Raw genomic sequence first — 24,230 nt, forward strand, 5'->3', positions numbered from 1 at the left:
CACCGGCGGTCACTTGGGGAGTAAATCATCGGATGGAAGACCTTTCTCTCTGTCTCTCCTCTTCTCTGTATCTGGCTTTGTAATAAAAATAAATAAATTAAAAAAAAAAAAAAAAAAGATTTACTTTAAAAAGAAAGGCAGATTACACAGAAGGACCTTCCATCCACAGGTTTACTCCCCAGGTGAGTTCGGAGATGAACTGATCTGAAGCCAGCAGCCAGAAGCTCCTTTTGGGTATCCCATGCAGGTGCTCTGGGCAGTCCTTGACTGCTTTCCCAGGCCAGAAGCCCGGAGCACCCAGGATATGAACCTCCACCAAATACGGGATCCCGGCGCATGCAAGGCAAGGACTTCAGCCATTAGGCCACCATGCCGCTGTGCCAGGCACGCCAGGTCCTTCTTGACTGCTTTCTGACAATCCCTTGAAGGAGGAGGATCTACTTGTTTATGTCTGAGAGGATGACAATGCACCACAGGCAGCCCCTCCCCGCCCATTCCCACTGCAGGCCATCTCCACCTCACCCAGCAGGTCGGGTTGGATTTTTCTGATGGACTCCCATGCACAGAGAGTGTTGGTGTACTGGGAATAAAGGAGAGTGTGAGGAAAGGGTTCCTGCCCAAAAATGGTCCCTAGGGAGCAAGGACAAAACAATGATGTTAGACAGACTGGGGTCTTTGAGCTGGGCCTGTGCTGTCTGGAATCAGGCATTACTGTGGGTGTAAATCCGGTCTTCCGGGAGGTTGGGATTCTGGAGTGGGGAGGGATTGGAGAATCAGGCCTGGAAGGAAATTCCTAAGGGTGGAGGAACAGTTCAGTTGCCTGCAAGCCTGGAGGATGGATTTGACAGTGAGGTGGACTTGAAGTGAAGGTTGTGTGTGCTATTCCCAAGGGAGTTAGCCGCTGCAGGAAACTCCCACCCAGCTGCTTATGAAGCTGAATATGCTCACTAGGGAGCCACAGGAGGGAGGAGGGGACCCCAGCAAGAAGGGGAGCAGGCAGGAGAGGAGATGAAAGCAGGGCAGGTGGAGGTGTGGACATTAGGAGGGCGAGAGGAAAGGGTCAGGGTGCATGAGTGAGGAGGTAGGCTGTGGGCAAGCCTTGGGGGTCTCTGGGTAAGAAAAGCAGCCGGTGCTGGGACAGATGGGCCAGGGAACTCAAGGTGCACAAGGCAGGGCCCAGGGGGCAGGCACAAGATGAAATCTCCCCAAGGGAATCAGACGTGGTCCTTGGCCTGAGGGATCCACTTTCAGACTTGGGCTGAGCTCTGGTCAGGCAGGGGCAGCACACAGGAGCAGTCACTGCCCCCAGGGAGTGGATGGGCAAGGGCTGCTGGCAGCTAGAGCACTGGAACAAGAGCTCTTGCAGGATCCATGTGGATGGCAGCAGGACAAGCTGAGCAGGATACCAGGTACGTCCTGGAGCCCTAGCCCATCTGAGGGAGCATGACCTAGGGCTTCAGCTGGACGTTGTGGTAGCAACTCATGTTTCCTACCCACTGTGTGTCCAGGGCAGAGAGGGCAGCAGTCAGGTGCTACACATAGAGCTCCTGGCACATAGAGCTCCAGGAGCTGCCCTGCTAGGTGCTGTGGTCATTGAAAAGCTCTCAGCAAGTGCAGGGCCTGCCTAGGCCAACCAGGACTGGATGAGTCACTACCCACGGCGAGAAGGTAGTGCATCTTGTAGACGCCTTCTTTCCACAGCAGAAAAGCACATTGACTTGCTGAGCTGGAACTGCAAGGATCTAATGGGGTGCTCCAGGACTCCCTATATTCCCCACCAGCCTGGACCACCTCTAGCAACTTCTTGCAAGTTAGCTCTTATAGTCTTCCCCCAGTTTAAGGTCCTGTCCATTCCCACTCCTATGGGCTTCATGGCCTCTCCTGTGGCCTCCCTCCTGGCAGTGAGCTGCCTCAGGGAAGGGAGGTGGAGAAGCTATTTTCGGTCTGACAGGTGGCTGGGGACAAGGGAATCTTAGCCCCCGATCTCTTAGGGCTCTTGGGTATATGACAATAGCTCATTTTTATTTGAAGTTTTGAAGCCTGGTACTTTCTTTCTTTTTTTTTTTTTTTTTTTCATTTATTTATTTTTATTGCAAAGTCAGATATACAGAGATGAGAGACAGAGAGGAAGATCTACTGTCCGATGATTCACTCCCCAAGTGACAGCAACAGCCAGTGCTGCGCCAATCCGAAGCCAGGAGCCAGGAACTTCTTCCAGGCCTCCCACGTGACTGCAGGGTCCCAAGGTTTTGGACAGTCCTTAACTGTTTTCCCAGACCACAAGGTGGGATCTGGATGGGAAGTGGAGCTGGCAGGATTAGAACCAGTGCCCATATGTGATCCTGGCGCATTCAAAACGAGGACTTTAGCCGCTAGACCACGCCCCAGAAGGATTCTTAGCGCAGTCTTAGCGCAGTAAAATTCGTTTTTGTTGTTTTAAGATTTATTTATTTTTACTGGAAAGACAGATCTACAGAGAGAATAATAGACAAAGATCTTCTGTCTGCTGTTTCACTCCCCAGGTGGCCACAATGGCCAGACTTGAGCTGATCTGAAGCCAGGAGACAGGAGTTTTTTCTGGGTCTCCCATCTGGGTGCAGGGTCCCAAGGTCTTGGACTGTAATCTGTTTTCCCAGGCCACAAGCAAGGAAATAGATGGTTAGTGAGTGGAGCAGACAGGATACAAAGCAGTGTCCATATGGGATCCCAGAAGATGCAAGGCAAGGATTTAGCCACTAGGCTATCATGCCAGGCCATCTGCTTTTTTTTTTTAATTATTTATTTTTCAGATAGATGCATAGATAATCTTCCATCTGCTGGTTTGCTCAACAAATGGCAGGGATGGAGTTGTAGACTCGTAGTTTTGGCCTGACCCAGCTTCAACTATTGTAGATGGAGTCCTCGCTCTGTCTCCTTTTCTCTTTACGTATAATTGTACCTTTCAAATAAATTCATAATTTGTTTAAATGGATAAAGTTTAAATTTTCCAAATAAGATATACAGGCAAGGAACCTAGCATGATAGCCTAATAGCTGAATCTTCACCTTGTACATACCGGGATCCCATATAGACACTGGCTCATGTCCCAGCGGCTCCTTCCTTCCAGCTCTCTGCCTGTGGCCTGGGAAAGCAGTAGCCCAAAGCCTTGGAACCATGCCCCTATGTCAGAGACCGAGACTCCTGGCTTCAGATCAACTCAGCTCCAGCAGCTGCAGCCACTTGGGGAGTGAACCCAGCAGACAGAAAATCCTTCTCTCTGTCTCTTCTTTGTAAAATCTGTCTTTACAATCAAATAAAACTAAATCTTTTTTTTTTTTTTATAAAACTAAATCTTTAAAAAGATATACAGATATTCAGTAAGGGTTGATAACCAGGGAAATGCGAATCACAATCACAGTATCATTTCCTATTCTGCAGGACAGCTATAATCAAACGGGCAGACAATAACAGGTGCCAGCAAGAAGAGCGAGAAATGAGAGCCTTCCTATATTGCAGAGAGGTCTGTAAAATGAAGCAGCCGTGTTGAAAAAAAATCTGGCGGTGTCACAGAAGGTTAAACACAGTTACCATAAGTCCATTCCTAAACATATACTCCAAACACATTAAAACATGCATTCAAATACACGTACGTACACATAAATGGTCACAACAGCTTATTTCTTAATTGACAAAAAATGGAAATAACCCAAATGTCAGTCAACTGACAAATAAAATACACCCATGAGTGCAAGGCTCTTGTTAATAAAAACAAATATTGGTAAACGGATCAATCTTGAAAATATTACATTACGTGATAGATACCCAACACAAAAGGGCAGATATAATATCATTCTGTTTGTATGAAATGTCCAGATTAGGCAAAATTATACATCAGTGGTATCTAAGACAGAAAGGGGGCATGTGTGGAGCAACTGTTAATGGATACAAGTTTTCTTTTGGAATAAGGAAAATGTTTTAAAATCAAGTACTTGGGAGGCCCAGCGTGATAGCCTAGCGGTTCAAGTCCTCGCCTTGAACGCGCCAGGATCGCATATGGGCGCCAGTTCTAATCCCGCCAGTTCCACTTCCCATCCAGCTCCCTGCTTGTGGCCTGGGAAAGCAGTTGAGGACAGCCCAAAGCCTGTGGGAGACTTGGAAAAGGCTCCTGGCTGTGGCCACTTGGGGAGTGAAACATTGGATGGAAGATCTTCCTCTCTGTCTCTCCTCCTCTCTGTACATCTGACTTCGCAATAAAAATAAATAAATCTTAAAAAAAAAAATCAAATACTGGGACCAGAATTGCGGTATAACGGATTAAGCTGTCACCTGTAACACTGGTATCTCATATAGGCTCCACTTTGACTCTCAGCTACTCCACCTCTGATAAAGCTCCCTGCTAGTGTACCTGGGAAGGTAGCAGAAGACAGCCCAAATGCTTGGGACCCTGCAGCCAGGTGGAAAACCCAACGTCCTGGCTCTTGGCTTTGGCCTGGTCCAATCGTGACACTTGTGATCATTTGGGAGTGAACCATCAATGTAAGATCTTTTTCTGTGTGTAGCTCTCTTTTAAATAAATAAATAATGCTTTTAAAAGCTTTGTTTATTTGTTTGAGAAAGAATGAGAGAGGAAGAGAGTGAGCAAGCTCCCATCCATACTCATTTCCCATGTATTCACAATGGCTAGTTGGGACTGGCCAGGCTGAAGCTGGGAATCCGTAATTCAGTTCAGGTGTTCCTCATGAGTGGTGGAAATTCATTACTTGGGCCATCACTACTGCCTCCTAAGGTCTGCACTACAGGAAGAAAGCCAGACTAGATAGCAAATCAAGGCTCCTGGCTTCTGATCAGCTCAGCTCCAGCCAGGGCGACCATTTGGGGAATGAACCAGCGGATGGAAGATCTTTCCCCTTGTCTTTCCTTATCTTTGTAAAATCTGCCTTTCCAATAATTTTTTTTTTAAAGAAAGAAATATTTTAAGAAGATGTAAGGCTTTTACTGCATGTCCCTTATTTTTAATCCAGGCTTTGAGAAAGCAAAGAGCTCTGGGGCAGTTTGTAATAAGTTGAATGATGGTAAAGTAAGCACTGAGGAGAACAAAACAAAACAAAAACATGAGTAGGACCCAGTGCAGTAGTCTAGTGACTGAAGTCCTCGCCTTGCATGCACCGGGATCCATTATGGGTGCCGGTTCTAATCCTGGCTGCCCACTTCTGCCCCAGATCCCTGCTTGTGGCCTGGGAAAGCAATCGAGGACAGCCCAAAGCATTGGGACCCTGCACCCACGTGGGAGACCCATGAAAGGCTCCTGGCTCCTGGCTTCAGATTGGCTCAGCTCCAGCCGTTGCGGCCGCTTGGGGAGTGAACCATCAGTAGGAGGATCTTCCTCTCTGTCTCTCCTCCTCTCTATATATCTGCCTTTCCAACCAAGGTTTTTGGCTGTCCACAACTGCTTTCCCAGGCCACAAGCAGGGAGCTGAATGTGAAGCAGGGCTGCCAGGATTAGAACTGGCGCCCATATGGGATCCTGGCACATGCAAGGCAAGGACTAGACTACCACACCAGGCCCCCTGATTAATTTTTATTACATGTATTATGCATCTAAAATAGAAGTGGTGGCAGGTACTGTGGTATAATAAGTGAAGCTGCTGCCGATAGTACCAGCCTCCCATTTGGGTGCCAGTTGGTACTGATCTCCCAGCTAATGTGCCTGGGGAAAAGCAGCAGAAGATAACCCAAGTACTTGGACCCTTGGTACCACGTGGGCGACCTAGACAAACCTTCTTGGCCCCTGGCATTGGCCTGACCACTTAGCTCTGGCTGTTATGGTCTTCCAGGGAATGAATCAGTGGATGAAATATCTCTCTATCCTTCTCTCTGTAACTTTGTCTTTCAAAGACAAATTGGTCTTTAAAATAAACAGCAGTGGGCCCAGCGGCGTGGCCTAGCGGCTAAAGTTCTCGCCTTGCACACACCAGGATCTCATATGGGTGCCCTTTCATGTCCCAGCAGCCTCACTCCCATTCATCTCCCTGCTTGTGGCCTGGGAAAGCAGTGGAGGACAACCCAAAGCCCTGGGGCCCTGCACCCATGTGAGAGACCCAGAAGAAGCTCCTGGCTTCAGATTGACTCAGTTCCAGCGGTTGCAACCACTTGGGGAGTGAATTCAGTGGATGGAAGATCTTCCTTTCTGTCTCTCCTCCTCTCTTTATATCTAACTTTCTAATGAAAAAAATCTTAATAAATAAATAAATAACAGTAAGAAAGTGCACCTAAAGCAGTGATAAGCATGTGCCCTAGGCCAAGGCACTGGCTAATCTGGTGCTATGAATTTCAAGTCCACATGATGAAAGGAGTCAAGTTATGCCTGCCTCCTTTTGGGAAGAGTCTTCTCCCCAAATCAGCAGTGAAACTTCTCCAGGGACTGTTCCCAGCTTCTCCTCCAGGCAAGGTGAGCTTCTGGCACAGAAGTGCCACAACCAGGAGGGGGAAGAGAAGTCATCCAGGCTTAGCAGCTCAGGAAATGGGGCCTGGATGCCGTAGGAAGTGGTTCCTACCCAAAGCTGTGTGAGGAACCTACAGCGCTGGGCCAGCTTCCTCTCTCACCCTACTTCCCTAGGCAGAGCCAGTCTAAGAACTGCAGGAAAGCTGTCATCTCTCAGCCATTTCCTGTGCCTGCTTCATCTGAAACCTCAGGCTGCGGCAGAGGGAAGGGCCTTAGGGTTGGGTGCTGCAAGCATGAGATCATGGCCAGGATGCTTGACACTCCACCCGTAAACATTTGGGGGTACTGGGGAGCCAGGCCAACCCGGGCTAAGTAACATGATAGCCATGGCTCAAACTTCTTTCTGCATTCTCACCCTTTTAGCCTGCCCAGCCCCGCCCCACCAGGGCTGTCTTCAGCACCCCAGCTCCACAGCTCCCTGTCTCCCAGTATTTTTCCAGCCTATAACTGGAACCTTTGATCCTTTCTTCTACTTCTCCTAATCTCAAGATAAGGCCCTACCTCATGAAAAAAAAAAATTAAGGGAAATGAGCCTTTGGGAGGGCAGTTGCAGTCTTTCACTTCAGCACACGTTTGTGGTCAGATGGAACTGGGCTACTCTGGCTAGATGAAAATCCTACCTTTAGGGGAAGGGATTGGAAGTCTGGCCAACTTGAAGGATATGAAAGAGGGGCTAGTGGTTGTGCTGGGCTAGACCAGGGTCCTAGGAGAGGGGTCAGAGCTCAGGCTGTACTGGGCTGGACCAGGACACATGGGGAAAGAACTGGAGTCAGGCTGAGCTGGGGATTGCGGGAAAAGGACAGAGAATTGGATTCAGGGCCATGCCTTCCTGATTATAAGGGCTGGCTCTTCCTACTCCTCCCAATTCCTCCTCACCTGGTGCCTTCCACAGAGGGGCTGCTGGGGGCCAACAGGGAGGAACCAGAGCTGGCTTCCAGAGGAAGTCACTACACATTGTGCTTCCTGAATTCAGATCCGGTGACCATCCCTCCCGCCCCTCTCCCAACATTGTGATGCTGACAAGCCACACATTGCACAGCACATCCTTATTATGTTCTTCCACTCACACTCTGTAGCCTTAGTGTCTCTCCCCAGTACCTAGAAGTGCACCTGACCCCTGGATGGCTCAATCAATACAAACTAAATGAATGAATCCACCAGTAGACAAGCACAGCAACACATACATACACAGGCACGCATTCATAGCCACACATTTATTCTCAGTTACTTACAGGCCTACACACACATCCATACTCTGTCCCAGCTCAATGGTCACATGGACACTGGCACAAAGCTGAGTGCCCATCCATACTAGACAGACCCACTGTAGGTGTTAACCTGCCACTCCTAGGGTGAGTTAGTGGTAGCAGTTGGCTGGAAAATGGCCTTCAGTCAGGCCAGCTCCACAGAAACATGTGTGTGTGCAAACACAGTGTTTCAGGGTCCCAAGGCTTTGAGCTGAGGACCTGGGTGAGCTGCAGGGTAGAGTCAAAGATAGCTGGGTGGGTTGGGGAGTGGTGGGCTGGGCAGGCTGTGCCTCACTGTCTTCCTGGCATCTGGGCAGTGAGAAGGAGGATGGAGGTCAAGAGGAGGACCTGACTCAGATTTAGGAGTCCTTAGTGGAGGACTGACCTGAGGCCTCAGCCGTCCCAGAAATGATAACAAAGGAGGGTGTCTAAGGAGGGTCCTGCTTCTCCTTCCAGCCTGTTACAGAGCTCAGGCGGCCTCCAGCAACAGAGCCCAGTGTCCTCGTCGCTCCATCCCTCTCACTGGAAGTCAGGAAGTAAACAATCCTGCTACTCTCTTAATCCCCATCTGGGCACCTTGGCATCAGGGTAGACATGTTTGTCTCAGCTGGGCTGGCTGGCTGGGGGCTGGACAAGGGCGGGAGTGTTGCCAACAGAAAGCATCAAGGAGGGGCAGGCATCATGGGGCAGCAGGTTGATGTTGCTCGGGTCACTCACTCGTATTCCAAATTGGAACACAGGTTCTGAACGTGGGAGACAGCAGAGGATGGCTCAAGGACTTGGGTTCCTGCCACCCACATAGGAGACCTGCATAAAGTTCCTGGCTCCTGGATTTGAAACGGCCCAGCCCTGGCTACTATGGGCCATCTGGATGCAAGACTTCTGCCTTTCTTTCAGGTGCTACAACTGCTCCTAGAACCTCCAACGCAAGCCCTTCCTAGACAAACACCGCTTCCTCACAACTCCATCTAGAGCTATACCACAGAAAGCCTGCCTCAGGAATGCCACCTTCCCAGCAGCCTCCTGGGAGTTGGGGCTGATGAGCAAGTCCTGGAGTAGGCTGGGCAATCAACTTCTGATGGAGATGAGTCTGGACAAAGACATCTAGGGACAAGACTCAGGGTGCAGGCAGGTGCCAATCAGGGTAACTCAGAAAAGCAAGCGGACACTTCTGCGAGTGAGCGGGAACACATTCCTTTCCCTCAGAGGCTGGACTGGCTTCAGAATTCTGGGTGTGGGGGTGTACTGCCTTGGACTACTCATTATTAGGTATCAATGACCAACCAGGACACTCTCAAACCAAAAAGTCTCTTTATTGATCAGTACCATACATGACTCAAATGGCCCAGAAAAAAAAAAAGGCATTACAGTCGGGGTGGGCCATCTATATTCCTCACCCCTTCCCTCAGCTCCTGACACAACACTCTTCCGGAAGTGGAGGCCAGAGTGGAGGAGATGGCCAGCTCCATGGCAGAGAGGGGCAGAGAGGTGGGGCTGACACTTCCCAGGACTGGCTGTCAAAAGGCAGCAAGGTCAAAACCGGGTATGGCGGCCGGGGACCCTGTTCTCGGCCTCCCATGAAGCCTGATTCTCCAGGTCCAACCGTGACCCCACAGCAGACGACCCTGGCTGCTGCCTCCTTCTTCCTCCTAAGGAGGAGGGGGAGGGGATGCTGGGAGATGAAGACCCCCACCTCCCAGAACAGAAGAGCAGGGTAAGCCTAAATGACACAGTTGACAGGTTGGGGAAAGAGGGTTCTGGAGAATAGTAGATGAGTCCCTCCCCAATTCCATGTCTGCACAACTGAGACAAAATCAAATACAGCGACAGACAAGGCTGCTTGCTCTCTTCCCTTCACGCTCCCTAAGTGGGGAGTTTTGCCCCATCCCAGACAGCTGCTCCGGTGAAAGGATGTGAAGAATACACATCACAGGGGTGGGAGTTGGGCTGGGACAGGGGGGTCACGAGCATGAGGAGGCCAGGCCAGAGTCCTGGAGGCTGGGGAGACAACAGTAGAGCACTGTCCCTAAGATGTGGCAACCAAAGCCCTCCCGCTGACCCCCACACACCATCCCCAACTCCAGTCATTTCCAGAGAACAGGGATGAGAGATGGTGAGTGTCTCCTTGGTTTGAAGCTCTGAAACCGTGGAAAATGGGCTGTGCCCCTTCCCACGCCCTCCCCCCAACCTGGGCCACAGGTCCCCCATCTGCTGGGAGAGTAGGGAGGTAGCTGGACTTTGAATAGAGGTAAGGGGCGGGGGACATGAATGACTTTGCTTTTTTAAACGTAACATTTTTAATAATATATTTTTTTAAAAACTTGGAGCTGAGATAAGTGGCAGGGGAAGGAGGAGCCCAGAGCTTTACCCCTCAATTACCAGCTGCCTAGGGTGGAGGGGCATTCATTCAAGCCCCAAGTGTAAAGTCCCTAAAGGTTGTGAGTACAAACAACCCGAGGCTTGAAGAGGGTGGAGTCAGGTGGATGGGGGACCCGGAACCTGCAGTTAAGGTGGAGACAAATGCCCTGGGGTGGGGGGTGGTCAGGACATTTTCCAGAGGCCCAGGGCCCACAGCGGCAGCCACTTGAGTCTCCCCTGGCCCCACTAGGCCTGGCCCAGGGCCACTGGGAGGGCCATCTTGGCACCTGCCCCCAGCAAGTCCAGTTCCTCCCGAAAGTGGGTGGATTGGAGGATGCTCATGCTCAGTCTCTCGTTCTGTCTTCTGCTCCCTGGGGCTGCGAGGGGTGGGGCAGGCAGGCAGAGTGCTGGGTGGCCATGGCAGGGACCTTACTGGGAAGCCTGTGATGTAGGGTTCTCTGATTTGCTTTCTTGGCTGGACGGAGGCTTGCTGTTCCAGGGGCTGTTGGCGCCCAGCGCAGGGGAGTTGTTAAAGCTGTCCTCGTCGTCAATGCCGTTGGCCGCGTCAAACTGGGTGTTCTCCAGCCGGGTGATGAGCCTCTCGTCCTCGTCCCCGAACTCCCCGCCCATCAGGGTGGGCTCCCCCACCACCATCACATCCTGAGAGTGGCGGAGGTCCCCAAACATAATCGGGGCAGGGGCTCGCCCAACCCAGGGCGGCAGATACCCCTAGAACCCCATTGCCTGCCCTGGAAGCTCAATTCCACCCCAACCCCAGTCCACCCTACCCCAGCCCCAGCCCCGAGCTCCCGTAACCCCACTGAGGGTCGCCAGGGTAGCAGAGCCTTAAACCCATTTCTGTCAGATCCTGGAAGACGTCAGTCTGCTCACCTAGTTCCCCGTCTACCTCCCCACAATTTCAGGAGCCTCCTAAGCTTCTGTCCACATGCAGGATGGAGCAGATCACAGCCCTGAGTGAGGGGACTGTTTGCATGTGCTTGTATTCTAGACCTGCGAACACTAACATCTGTGTGTTCCTCTCAGTGTGCACCTGTGTGCTTCTGACAGTCCTGTGCCCTAACAGCCGCCAATCCTGAGAATCCACAGGTTCTCGTGGCTGGCTTGATCCGCTAAGTCCCCTACGTCCCCATGACTGAGTCTGTGTGGCCACAAGCACGCATGTGCCAGCCAAGGACTCCCTCATCAGTGAACAAAGTCAGCCTGTGTCACAGAGCACATGGGGCGAACTGCCAACTGCCTTTGCTTCAGTGTCTGCTAGGGACACGGGTTGGGGGTCAGGGTAGGGTGGTGGGGCAGCCCCGAAGAGAGAAGAAAGCCGAGATGCTTACAGGTACCTGGCTGGAGAGGGCAAAGGTGCTGGCCGGGCTCTTCTTCTTGCTGTTGCTGTTGTTAGTGTTGCCACCCCCCGAACTCATGGTGCTGCCCCCGGACATCTTCCGTTTCCGCCGCTTGCTGGGCTGCTGCCGTGCGGGTTCCGCTGTTCCAAGGAAAGGAAACTCAGGTGGGAAAGGGCCCTAGCTGCCCTATTCTCTAGCCTGGCCCATGCAGGAGCCCAGCTTTGCAGACCAGAGACAAAGGTGGGGCAGCGTCAGATCCCAGTAAGAGCAATAGAATACTCACCAGGGGGTGCTACCATGCGCTGCCACTTCTGGAAAAGGCAGGTCTTGAGGCAGTCTCTGGGGCTGAGGCTGTAGGTCTTGTGGCGGGACATGAGCTCTTGCATGGGCTCGAGGATCACACAGAGCTGGGGGCAGACCCAGGAGGTGGCTTGTCAACAGGGAGATGCGGAGCCAAGACCAGCGGAATGGGGCAGAAAGGGAGCAATCAGAGACTCACTCGGAGGTAGTTGAGAGTGGAGTTGGAGAGCCCACACCGTGTGATGTTTTTGGAAAGCTGATCCAACATCTGGGGGTCCTGGGCCTAGAGTGCGAGGAAGACAGGACAGTGGCACCTGCTGCATTGTATCTGCTCGAGCCCTAGCATCCGAGTGCTGTGACACTGCTTGGATTGGAGGGGGGCAGTTACAAAGCATGCTTTCCAGATGACAAAGCCTGAACCCTCAGTCTGAGGTCATGGTCAGGAAATAAGCTTTACTCCACCCTTCCTGCTGCTTGCCTCTCTAGCCCGATGCCTTGGGTCCCCTTCACAACTCACATGCATGGCAAGGATGCTGCGGGGGATGAGCTCTCGGTGCTGCCGGATGCTGAAGTGCCACGTCTTTATCCGCATCATGTCGTCAAACATGAACTCCAGGTACAACCGGCCCTCCACACACACCTGGAGGACAGGCTTGTCACAACCCTGTCCCCTCCCCAAACCTGAAAACATGCCTGCTACAGTTTTTGCACGTGCTTCCATGGCATACCTTTTGGCTACTTGCTCATACATCTGGGTGCTTAACTGTCATGGTGGCCCTTAGGTCCGACATAAGTGTTACACCCTTGGGCCTTTTACACAGACACGCATGGACATTGTGTACAATGGCATAGTTTGCAGAAAATGGGATCAATGGTTACATTTATTTTGTAGACCCTCCCCCTGCCCACACACACAGTAGAAAAGCTCAATGCACCAAGATACACTCCCTGCCTAGCCACTGACACATGTTCTATGACATGTTCTCCATGGGCAGGCTTCTGTTGACTGGCGACTGGTGTACATCGCCAGGGACCAGAAAACTGACCTGTGCAAACTCCATCGGCGTTCACCAAGTGCTGCACTGTGCCTGCCTTCCCTTCTTAAGTGGCCACTTCCCACTCTGCTTCCCTGGGCACCCATTGTGAGAGAGGAAGTTACATCCCCGTGCCTTGATGTCCCACACGCAGCTGGGCTGCTGACCTGGGTGAACATGGGCTTGCCGTGCTGGGTCACCATGCTGCCCTGGTCACAGTCGAGGGACACGAAGTTGCTGTGGAATGCCTCCTTGGGATGCTTAAGCACATAGTAGAGCTCTGTGGCACCCCCCTCAAAGATGCTGCGGAAGTAGCGTGGGATCAGGGTCCGGCCAATAGCTGTAGAGATGGGACAAATTCTTCAGACCAGAGGAAGTTCAAGAGGCCAACCAGCTGTCTCCCCTGGCACCTCCAGCAGTTATCCACACCCACAGCAGGGCCCCTGGAGGTCACTCACTGTATCTCTTTGGTCCATCCTCTAGGCAGAAAGTGATGGTCAACATTGCATCATCCTCAAAGAACTCGGTTGTGAAAGCATCCCACCAGAGATTGTCACACTCCTAGGGAGTGCAGAGAGGATTTGTGTGTCTGTGTCACAAGGCTTGTCACATGACTTGCCCAGATCTCTCACCCTTTCCCAGCTTTCTTCCCTTTGATCATACCTCCGTCCAGTTCTGAAGCCGTTTGTTAAGCTCAAATATTCTGTAGTCAGTTTGGTTGCCATACGGCGTATGCCTCCTGGGGAGGTGAAGGTGGAAGCTCAGGAGAAGCAAAATGTTCTTGTTGGCCCCCCCACCTTGGCTCTCTCCTATATAATAGAAAGCACCCTGCTGCCCACTGGACTCTACTTACCCAATCCCAGGCTCCAGGTACGTAGGTGGGTACATGGGAGTTGGGCTGTGTAAGGGAAGAGGCTATGAGAATGGGGTAGAACATAGGAATTATTGGGAGGGGGGAGAGTTCCAGTTGGAGAATGATAAGGAAGTGGCCAAGAGACTCACCCCACATCCCGATCTAGCATGGTGCCGGGATGGAACGGGGGGAAGGCGTTGCCGTTCGGGGGCTCCTTCGGCGAGTACAGCTTGAATGACTTGGAGGAACAACCTGGAAAGGAAGGCCAGTCCACTGAGCCCCTTGTGGGAACCGACCCCCCCAGAAGCCTGCTCAGCCACAAGCACAGGGATGGGCCCCCTGCCTGGATTACAAAGCTCTACCGGGAAGAAGGAATACTCACTCTAGGAGGCACCTGACTCCCTCTAATACTCTGGCTCCAATCTCATGTAATTAAGCTGGAGGTACTCAGCCCAAATCCCAGCCCATGCTTAAAAACCCAACTTCATCTTATTGAGTCCTGAGTGACAGAAGAGGAACTGGAGCTGGGAAGAAATGTCAGGATCACAGAATAAACACCCACATGGGAGAAGCTAAGTTGGACAGACACCCTTTTTATCTACAGAGCTGCAGTCAATCAGTAGCAGGGTTGGCTGAAATATACCCATTTTACAGGTTAAGAGGAAAGATGTGAGTTCCAATTCTCTGACTCTCCTATCTAGTACTAACACCTGATCCCCGCATTGCCTTCCATAGGCCAAGTCTGGGGGAGCACCCAGGGGGTTTGGTGTCTTTGCATCTCCTCCCCAGCCTCCAGGGTCTGCAGAGATAACCAGAAGGGGGTGCCTGCTGGTTGCCGCCCACCAGATAACCAGTTCGGTCTGCAGCCTTCCCCACTAACGGCCACTCTTATCAGCCCAGACCCCTCCTCACCAGCCCCATCATGAGCAGGGTAGTCTCCAAACCAAAAACCCAAAGCCACAACCTTTCTCTCCTGAGACTTGTGGAGGGAAGGGACACACAAGGGTCCCTGCTATGCGTCAGTGCACCTGTAAGTGTCCCCTCTTGTACCTTACCCGGCCACCCAGTTCCCAGCATACCATCTCCTGACTGAAAAAGTGTCCAATTCATGGCTGGTTAAGAGCAGCTCCCCTGCTGCCAAAATGAGAGGAAATCAAGGCACAACCCCACAGGTTCTAGTCCTTGTCTAACAGGCTCATTCACCCCCACACTCCCCCCCAAAATCTTGACTGCATCTAGAAGGCAAGCAGAGAAGCTTCACTGGTAGGATCTGAGCCCCCTCCCAATGCAGATACAAAACCTGTCTTGTTCCTTAGGGGAAGTAGACAAAGGAAGACCCTGTGCCAACATGTGTCATTGAACTCTCTCCCCTGGGCCCCCTCTTCACCCTATGGGCAAAAGCAGGGTCCCACACGGACCCCCATCCCCCGAATCTGCACAGTCCCTGAGGGTGCCAAGAGTGACAGCTTATGTGTGCCCACACATGTGTGTGCCTCATCCCGCCTAGCAGGCTTCTACCCTCATCTCGCCCCAACACGCCTACCAAGGGCTGCAACCCAGCAGCCCTGGGGCGGGATCAGGGAGTTGACAAAAGGCCTTTGCCCAGCGCAGGGGCCCTCACAGGCCATGTCCACGAGCTCCAAGCACAGCATGCACTGCCTTCACATGCCAGCCTGGAGTGAACCCGGGTTTAAGGAGACAGGGTTCCCACCCAGCTACCAAGCTTGCACCCACTCCACACACGGAGAGGTCATGGTCACTTAGGAAACCCAAGTTCACACAACCCACAGGAAGCTGGGCCTGGGCAAGGAACTAGGAGTCTGGATTCTCCCACCTGGCTCGCAAAGGCATAACCACTAACTACTGTGCCCTTCATGTCAAGTTCACTGAAGAAGACACGTGTCCACTCAAGAATGTGCAGAAAAACAAAGGAGGACACCTGGGTTCTTTCCTCCCTGACCCTGAAAAGTCTCACAGGCTAAGTTTTTCCCATAGGAAGGGTCAGGCACTGTCTGGGGCTCAGGGTAATATTTCTGGGAGCTAATGCCTGAGGCTCTGGGGTCTCCATTTACGCCTCCAGTGAGTGGACACAAACCAACTCAGCATCTCTCTAGAACCATAGCAACTCCCAGCAGCCCCAGCACAAGAGCCTGGGAGAAGGGGAGGGACACCACCCAAGCCATCTGTCCCTGTTACTGCCGGTCCCCACAGGCAGGGGCAGAAGCAGCTAGGTGGGGGTGGGGGTGGAGGGACTGTGTCTGCCACCCAGGAGTCACATGTGCCCCCACCCTAGCAATCTGAGAACCTTAAGGAAGCCGGGATAGGTTAAGAGTAGCCTAAACTAATAAAGTTTTCTCCAGACTGCAGCTGCATCCTGGGGCTGCTAGGGGAGGTGGGGGGCGTCCTCTAGCTGGGCATTTCCATGGTAACCAGTCAGTCCTGAGAGCAAGCCCCCTTCCTTTAGTGGCTGCCGGTGGGTGGGTCAGCAGGCCAGAGAGGCCCCTACCCATCTAGGCCTTGAGCTGAGGCACCTCTCCCCAAGGGCAAGCACACCAGGCCTGGGCAGGACTGCGGGCCTTCCGCCCACCCCCAACAGGCTTGCAAGGAGCCCAGACTTACCTGGGAGAACTGAGGGGGCCAGGAGAGGTGCGGGGAGCAGCTGGGAGCCCACAGGCGCCCTGGCAGGGGTGAGGGCTGAAGAGGGGCCAACTTCAGCCGCTCATATCCCGAGTGGGACAGGCAGACCCGGCTGGGAGCTCCACTCCACCGGCCGCACAAAGACTCGCACGCAGGGGCCTTGGCCCGCCCCGCGGCGGCCACAGCCCCGGGGGAAAGTTACAATGGCCACTGGGCCGGGGGCCTGGGGCCAGGGGGCCGGCCAGGGGGGCGGGGGGCCGCGGGGAGTCCGGAGCCGCCTTTGTTTGCAAGGTTTCCCTCAACAATGGCTGCTCCGCTCTTTCCTCTCTCCTCCTCCTCCTCGGCTCTCCCCGCCGCCGCCTCTCGCTGCCTCTGCCTCCGAGCAGCCCACCCGCCCTCCCCAGGCTACCGGGCCCTTCTGCTGGGGGCACCGAGAGAGGCAGGGACCGGCACTCACACTCACTCGCACACTCAGACACACTCGCAGCACCCGCCGGCTGCCTGCCTTTTCTCCCTTTCTCTCCCTCCCTCCTCCTCCCCGCTCGTTCTCTCCAAGCTCCTCTCCGAATGAGGCCCCAGGGCGGGCGGAGGGTGGAGCCGCCCCGCCAGCCCCGCCCCCTCCCTGCGAGGAAAGAGGAAGAGTGAACGAGGGAGGGAGGGCGCGAGGGAGGGACTGCTGAGAAAAACAAAAGAGAGACAGAGACGGGGAGAGACAAGGGATGGACAGGTTGGGCCGGAAGAGACCTGGAAGGAGGGGAGGCCTGCGGGGATTGAGGGGTAGGTAGGATCGCTGCGCAGCCCGTCCCTGGCGTGGTGGCCCGAGCTGAGCGCCAGAGCCCAGAGTCGCAGGCAGGCAGGCATATGGGGTGGGAGGGGTGCGCTGGGCTCCCAGACTCCGTGTCTTCTAACTGCCTCCCAGACCTGCCCCGGTGTCGCCTCCCAGGAGAGTACAAAGCTGGCCTGTGCGGCCACCCTTGGGCTCTACTACTGAGCTCCCCCAAGCAGCTGGGGGGAGTCCCTGGGGTTATTTTTGGCAGAGACATTCTGAAGGGAGCCTGTAAACACGAGTGAGAGGGAGGGGGTACCCTGCCCCAGCGCAGCCAGGTTCCAGGCCCTAACCTTCATGGGAAAGCCCCCTTGCCGTCACCATCACCACCACTGAAGCCACGTGGTGTCCTCAGAGCAGAGGAGGGCAAACTTACCCCTCCAGGGGTCCCTGGCAAGGATCCTTAGAAGCGGCTCAGGAGAAAGGATGGCCGGGGTCAATGGGGGTAGGGCCTGTTCTCCAATCTGGTGAGGTTAGGCATCCCAAGGCGGGGAGTCTTTCTCAATCTTGAGAAGTGGCCCAAAATGACCACTAGCTGGCAGACCGGACAGGGAGCCCAAACACACAAGGGGTGTGAGACCCTCCTACTTCTTACTTGTTTCCAACTTCAGCATCTACTCTTCTATGCCCCATCTCATACAAACCCAAAAAACAGTATCTCTAAACACACTCTAGTTGTACAGTTGTGTCACACCTGGCTCCAGGAGGATATCCTCCACATGTGAACGCATCTCACTTTCACATCAGTCAGGACCTGATAAACACTTCAACCTGAGGGACATGGACACACACACACAGTCAGACCCTGACTTCTATATACACTGGGACCCGTGACACAATGGATCCTGACCCCCCCAACACACACACACACACACACACACACACACACCCCTTTCTTCCTCTCTCCCTCCCTCCTCTTTCCCGCTCACTCTCTAAAGGAGGAGTCCTTCCTGAAACCTCATACTACGCCCCACCACAGTCCTGCCACACTGAAAACCTATGGGAAAGACCTGGGAACCTGTATCCTGCCACCAAGGCTACGCAATGTACAGTGCAACTGGGATAGTTCCATCGATTGTCTTTTTGCCTCTAAACTTCCCAAACTTCATTTGCAAACAGGGCCAGGGCCAGGCTGGGAATTTCGAGCTTCGCTAGATTCCCCAGCCCTGGGGCACTGCAGCCATTCTTTGCAGCAGCCCCTTCATCCAGGCCTCAAATGACAGTTCACCCAGGGAAGGGGGTGGGGGATCTGCTCTGGCTTCTGCCCCTGGTCAGGAGCTCAGAACCCCCATCCAGCCTGCCTCCTCACACAAGGGCCCTCCTGTCTCACTGTGGGGAAGACGGGCCCCTAAATGCCAAGATGTCTCAAGACTCTGGCGTAGCACCCAAGTTCCTAGTTTCCTCCTCTAGCAAGTCTGCGCCTGCTCTGATGTAGTGTTCCCCCCTCCCCCGCCCCTTGCACAGGGCAGAGGAGGTCCGGTGAGAGCAGGTCTGAGTTTGGAGGATCTAAAATTGGTGGTGGCAGGGAGTAGCCAAGAATGACAAAGGTGAGAAGGGAGAGAAGAGAGTACTCTTCTGGGAGGTGGGGACTCCTGCAGCACGGCCCATGGGATGAGGTACCACTACTGCCCCCTGCCCGGGCCCCTGACCCAGGCCTCCAGTGTGCCTGCCCCCCTTCCTTTGTCTGTGCCCGGCCTCCCGTTGGCCTGGCGCTCTGCCATCCTCCTCTCCTGGCTCCCAGCCGCCACCACTGCTGCCTCCTCCCCTCCCCCTACTCCTCCCTGCCTTAACCCTTCGAGCCACATGCTGCCCCAGGCGGCAGCCCTCTCAGCATCCTGCCCAGGGTGATGCCCCTTAGTAGTCAGTTCTTGCTGCTTCTGGCCATTTCAGCCCTAGAAGCCCCTCGCCACCCCAGGAGCACCTTGGGAGCTGGGGGTTTGTGTGTGTGTGTGGGGGCTATCTTGTAGCATTTTTCTGGTGTGCATGTGTGTGGGTCTGCCTGAGCTCTGGCTTCCCTCAGTCACATGTGTGGGGCATGTGCTGTCTCTGTCGGGCTGGGGGAGGAGGAGGAGCCGGGAGACAGCAGAGCACAAAGGAGAGACTCAGGCAAGCAGGCGGGCGGGCAGGCAGGCAGGCAGGCAGGCGACCTGCCAGGGCACCTCTGCCCTCACCCCAGGGCGCCTCAGTGTGGGGGAAGTCTTTGGGCCTGAACTGCTAATGCAGCCCCGATGCCCCTGCATGAGCTCCTACCCACCCAAGCCAGACCAGTCCCCTTTCTCACCTCAACTCCTACCACTCCCCACCTCCAGGCTGCCTTCAGGTTCCCCCCAACCCAATGGGTTTTCCTTGAAGTCTAACCTCAGTCCATCCTCTCAGCTATTAATCCATCATCAGGAGAAACAGCCACCCTCGCCCCACCAGCTCAGCCAGACTCCCAAGACACACAAAAGGAACATTGCTTTGGGGGCCCTGGCTGAAAACTTGTGCCCCTCCCCCAGCCAAGGCACACCCCTGTGTTAGTGGGGTCCTCTTCCTGTCCTCTTGCTGCTCCCAGAGCATTCACTCTCTCCGTCCCGCCACTGGGCCCAGCTCTCTGTCTCAACTTCAGGACCAGCCTCCTTATGGTCCCACCGACCGTTTCCAGCCCCTCCATACACATCCCTTGCCCCCACTGTTTACAGAAACTAAGCAGCAGCATTTAAGACTGGGTCTTCCACGGTGTTCAGGGCCTTGGTTTTGATGTTTTCCCAAGTGTGGAGAGGGAGGGTCAGGATCCAGGGCTGGCCTCAGAGTCATTTACGGACCTGGACAGGGTACCCAGCATGGGGCGACAGAAAGGAGAAAACACTCAAGCTGGCATGAGGAAGGATGGCGGGGCCAGGCAGGATTCCGGCTTGGCAAGTTATTCCCTCTGCTGCTCTCTCCTACTCTCTACAGCAGGAGCCAGTTGTTTCCACAGCTGGGATGTTCCAGGATCCCTGCGCTCTCCTAGCCCTTCCTCTGGGCCCCTGCCCCTTAAATGTCAGCCACAGCAGGCGTTTGGTGTGTGCCCTGTCCAGCCCAGCCTGGTCTGGGTCATATGATTTTTCAAGGAAGCTTCCACACTGGCAACCTCCCCGGGGGATGTGTGGATCTGTTTGTGTGTGTTTGGGGGTGGGTCCAGTGGAGTGGAGCATACGGGTGGATGCAGTGATGCGGACTCCCTGGAGAAAGCTGACTCCAGCCTGGGACAGAGGACCAACCCAAGTCGCCAGAGGGCTTGGCATGGCAATGGACAGTAGTGTGCTGGAGCCCTCAGTAGAATACCCCATGCGGTTACACAGCACCCCTCTTTGCTCCCAGCAGTGAGGTAGAGCCTTTCACCTCAGTTCAGCCCCAGGCTGTCCTTAGTAAGAACCAGGCTGTTTTGGGGAGGTGAGAATATTAACTCTGCAAGTTCTCACTTTGGGGATCAAGTGCTGCTCTCCCCAACTTAACTCTCCACAGAGGGCTCTATTTCCTAGTTTGCCTGGGGCTGTCACATTCCCTCCTCCCACTAAGGCACAGATGCCAGACCCAAGGGCCCAATTATCCAGCACCCCTAGGAGTATCTTCTACCCCCTCAGGATGGCCAACTCCTTCCAGGCAACGGGCAGGAAAAGTTGGAGGGGGGCAAGATGGGCCAATCCCTATCTCTCCCCCCACAAACAGAACCTTGGAAACAGCCTGAAGGGGGTATCACAGAATATGTGAGAGGCAATAGGCCGCTGGGAAGGTGGGGGCGACCCAAGCCAGCCAATCACAACTCTATGATGACCTGGGGGGGTCAAAAGTCCAGAGTCACTTGTGATTGGCTAACACCTTGGAATTCTGGGAATTTCAGTTCCCCCCAACCCCTCCCCAATTAGCCTACTCCCCCCCAAAATACACCGAAGCTACCCTCTGCACCCCCTCTCAATGCTTCTGGGCTGGTGAGCATTTACAGATGGAGAAAACCTTCCCTGCTGAGGCCCTGACCTCCCCCTCCCAGGAATGACCCCCACACAAGTTCTCGCCAAACAAGGGGTTGGGGGTCGCGGGGAGGGGTAAGAAGGGAGGGGCCGGGCGACCGAGCGCCCCACTCACCAGGACAGGCACAGCCCACTGACATCTTCACATCGCCCGCCGCTGGGGGCCCAGCCGAGTCACGGTGCCCGCCCCTCGCGGGGACAGGCCGGGCATGAGCCGACGCCGCCGCCCGCGGCCCCCGTTGCCCTCGCCGCCGGCCCGGCCAGGCCTCTGCCCGGTGCGGGCGGCCCCTGGCTGCAGCGAGGGGCCTGTCAGGCGCCGAGCAGACAGGAAGGAAGCCAGGCAGGAAGGCGAGCTGCCGCTGCGTGTGTGCGCGCGGGCGTGCGTCCCCGGAGTGTGTGTCCGTGTGTGCGCGTGTGCGTGTGCGTGTCTGTGCGCTCCCGCCGCCCTCGCCGCCGCCCTCCCCGCCGCCGCCGCTCCCCCGCCCGCGCCCGCGCGCTCCCGTTCGCCTCTCGCAGGCGCCAGCTCTCCAGCCCCCGGCGGGCTGGGCCTGGCTTTATTAATATGCTAATTGTACTGCTAGTGGGAGGGGAGAGCTGTGTCAAAGTGACCCGAGCGGGCACGCAGCTAGCGGCGACGTGCGTGCGCCGCACGGCGGGCGGGCGGCGAGGGGCCCGGAGCGTTGAGGGAACGGCAGGCGGGTGACGCAGCTTAAAAAAAAAAAAGGGAGACGGAGGCAGAGACCCCAGAAACGGAGGACAGTGGGGTGGGCGTGGGGGATGGGAGGCACACTCAGTGTCCGTCCCCTGGGTGCCGCTGGGTTGGGAGCAGAGCTGAGCCGGCGCGGGAGCCGGGGCTGGGGAGGCGGAGCTTGGGTGGGCAGTGAGGTGTAGCTCTCTCCACCCCAGGCCGCGCGTGTTCCGGGAGGGAAAAGAGACCGCTGATTCCTTTGCTCTTGCTCTCTGCATAGACCCCTGTGCCTCATGATAGAGACCCCTTTTTAGGAGCCCCTACCCCAGGGTGGGCGGGGAGACAAACATTATACTAATTCCTGCAGAGTCCCGCAACTCATCTCTCCCCCGCCCCATTAACCGCTCCTCCCTCGCCCGCCAAACCAGTTGGGACTAGTACTAAAAGGGTTAATTAAATGGGGTCCCCGCCCTCCTCTGCCCTAGGGCTCGGGATTCGCGTTTTGCTGAGGGGTGATGGGACGGAGGGGCTGCGGAATGACCACCTGGTTGGACTGGGGAGGGGGAGAGCAGCGGTCCTTCCCCTTCGCAGGCTCTGACGCACCCGTCAAGACACTCTCCTCCCTTCCTCCCCATCCTCCCTCCAGCCTCGGCGCCTTCCACACCCCACCCCACTCCCGCCCCCCCCTGCCTGGAAGCTGTTCTTTTGAGGGCTTTGGATTCGGAACTGAAAGCAGACCTTTCGGTCCCAATCCTAGGGGTAGAGACCAAGGTGTGTGTGTGTGTGTGTGTGTGTTGGGGGCGGGGGAAGGCGGGAAGAAGAGGAGCCGGGGTGACCAGTGTTAAGAAACCGGTGGCTTCCTCAGGGAGCAGCCTCCCAACCTTCAGGCACTCCTCAAGGACTCCCCCACCCAGCCTACGAGGGGAGGGGCACCATCGCCATCCATTCCCCCAAAGCCCAGCCTTGACTGCCTCATAAACAGGAAATACCTATTAGCCCGGAAGGAGGGAGGAGTGGGAATCGGCCTTGTGGACAGAGGTCCTGGGGGTCCCCAGCGGCTAATTTGACCTTTAAACCTCAGGGCAGGCTCCAGGACTAGTGCGACTCGTCTAGGGCATCTCCCCTTTGTTACAGGGGAGGGGGGCTGGTGAAGAGGACCCCCTTGGTTCCCTAGCTCTGGCTCAGCATCTGCATTGTTGGCTGACTCGGGGAAGGTTGCAGAGGTGAAGCCTTTAAGCGTTTGAGACTCCTTTCTGATCTTCGGCTTTTGCTGAAGGAACAAGAGTTCATGGACAGATGCAGCCTGGGGAAAGAGAGGGTCCACCAGGGAATGGGGGCCCCTTTCTCCTTCCTGTGGATTCCTCTACCCTCAATATCACCACCAGGATCAGAGGAACTTGACAACTGTCCACGCATACGATTGTGTCCTGGCAGCATCCCCTGCCTGAGTCTACCTCCTCCCTGTCTTCTCCCAGACCAAGGGATTAGAGAGCACTGAAACCTAGGGTTGAATTCCGGCTCCACCTGTCCCTGGCTCTCCGCTGAATGACCTGGGACGGCTAGTTGCCCTCCCCCCCCCCCCCCGCCCGCCAACTCTAGCTGTACCTTTTGAAACAGGTACCTAGAGGTTGGTGAAAATCAAACTGGACATCCCCTATGTACTCGGTCACCAAACCCCGCACTAGCTGCGCAGGCAGTCCTCAGAAAGCTTTAGCTCCTGTCTGCTTTTTTTGACATTATTGGCTGTTCTCAGAATGACAGGAAGGGCCAAACTGGCTGATGATTTGAGATGGTATGGAGGAGGGGGAATGCCTGCTTTCAGCCCCTTCTCTATGCTGCCCTTTCTCCACTCCTGAGACAAGTTACCCCTGAGGCCACCCATACCAAGTAACTAGCTTGACAGGATCCCATGGTGATGGACATCACCCTGGTGGACAGCTGAGCTGATAACATCTTCTGTGAAGATCATTGCTACCTCTGAAGCTGAGATTCCTTTTTCCAAGATGCCCCAGGTGCAAGGGAGCCAGGACGAAAAAAAACACCGCATGTATGAAGTGGGCTGTAGGTGCTGGACACTGTGCCAACTGGTTTGCACCCAGGCTCTCATTTACTTCTCCTGAAGAGGCTGGGAAGAAGGTAGTGTTCTCTTTATCAAACAATCAGGAAAATGGAGGTTCATGAAGGTGGGTGAATTGGAACTTACCTGCAAAACACTCTTTTCTCACCACCTGTTAACAAGTTAACACTTTAACTCCTCTGTGCTAGTTCTATCTTCTCTGGGAGGATTACCCCCTCACATCTGCTCCCACCCCAGCTACTGACCCAGTTTCTTTCCAGGAAATACCACCTCAATACTGTGGATTTCGACTCCTAGAGGAATCGGGCTTGGGAAGTTAGGTAATTTGCCCTAGGTCACACAGCTAACAAGCACTTGACCCACTTCTCTACTCCCTGCCTTA

General features: G+C 54.7%; 1 protein-coding gene across 5 annotated transcripts; it reads right to left on the bottom strand.

Moving 5' to 3' along the window:
* Nucleotides 1-10,151: 10,151 nt before the first annotated feature.
* Nucleotides 10,152-21,613, bottom strand: LDB1 (LIM domain binding 1). Of its 5 annotated transcripts, none has more exons than XM_004579921.3 (11): nucleotides 21,199-21,613; nucleotides 13,781-13,883; nucleotides 13,632-13,676; nucleotides 13,442-13,517; nucleotides 13,237-13,339; nucleotides 12,946-13,118; nucleotides 12,262-12,384; nucleotides 11,944-12,027; nucleotides 11,728-11,851; nucleotides 11,436-11,584; nucleotides 10,152-10,746 (listed from the first exon to the last, which is right to left on the bottom strand). In XM_004579921.3, exons 1-11 carry the CDS (start codon nucleotides 21,221-21,223, stop codon nucleotides 10,516-10,518), a joined length of 1,236 nt encoding a protein of 411 aa, XP_004579978.1. In that variant the 5' UTR covers nucleotides 21,224-21,613; the 3' UTR covers nucleotides 10,152-10,515. The 5 variants fall into 5 exon arrangements, with proteins under 5 accessions (XP_004579978.1, XP_004579980.2, XP_004579979.1 ...); XM_004579923.4 differs by having other exon boundaries at nucleotides 11,442-11,584; nucleotides 21,199-21,556; XM_004579922.2 differs by lacking the exon at nucleotides 21,199-21,613 and adding an exon at nucleotides 16,251-16,566.
* Between the last annotated feature and the right edge of the window lie 2,617 nt (nucleotides 21,614-24,230).

This window comes from Ochotona princeps, chromosome 13, assembly GCF_030435755.1.
Source record: "Ochotona princeps isolate mOchPri1 chromosome 13, mOchPri1.hap1, whole genome shotgun sequence".
Taxonomy (NCBI): domain Eukaryota; kingdom Metazoa; phylum Chordata; class Mammalia; order Lagomorpha; family Ochotonidae; genus Ochotona; species Ochotona princeps.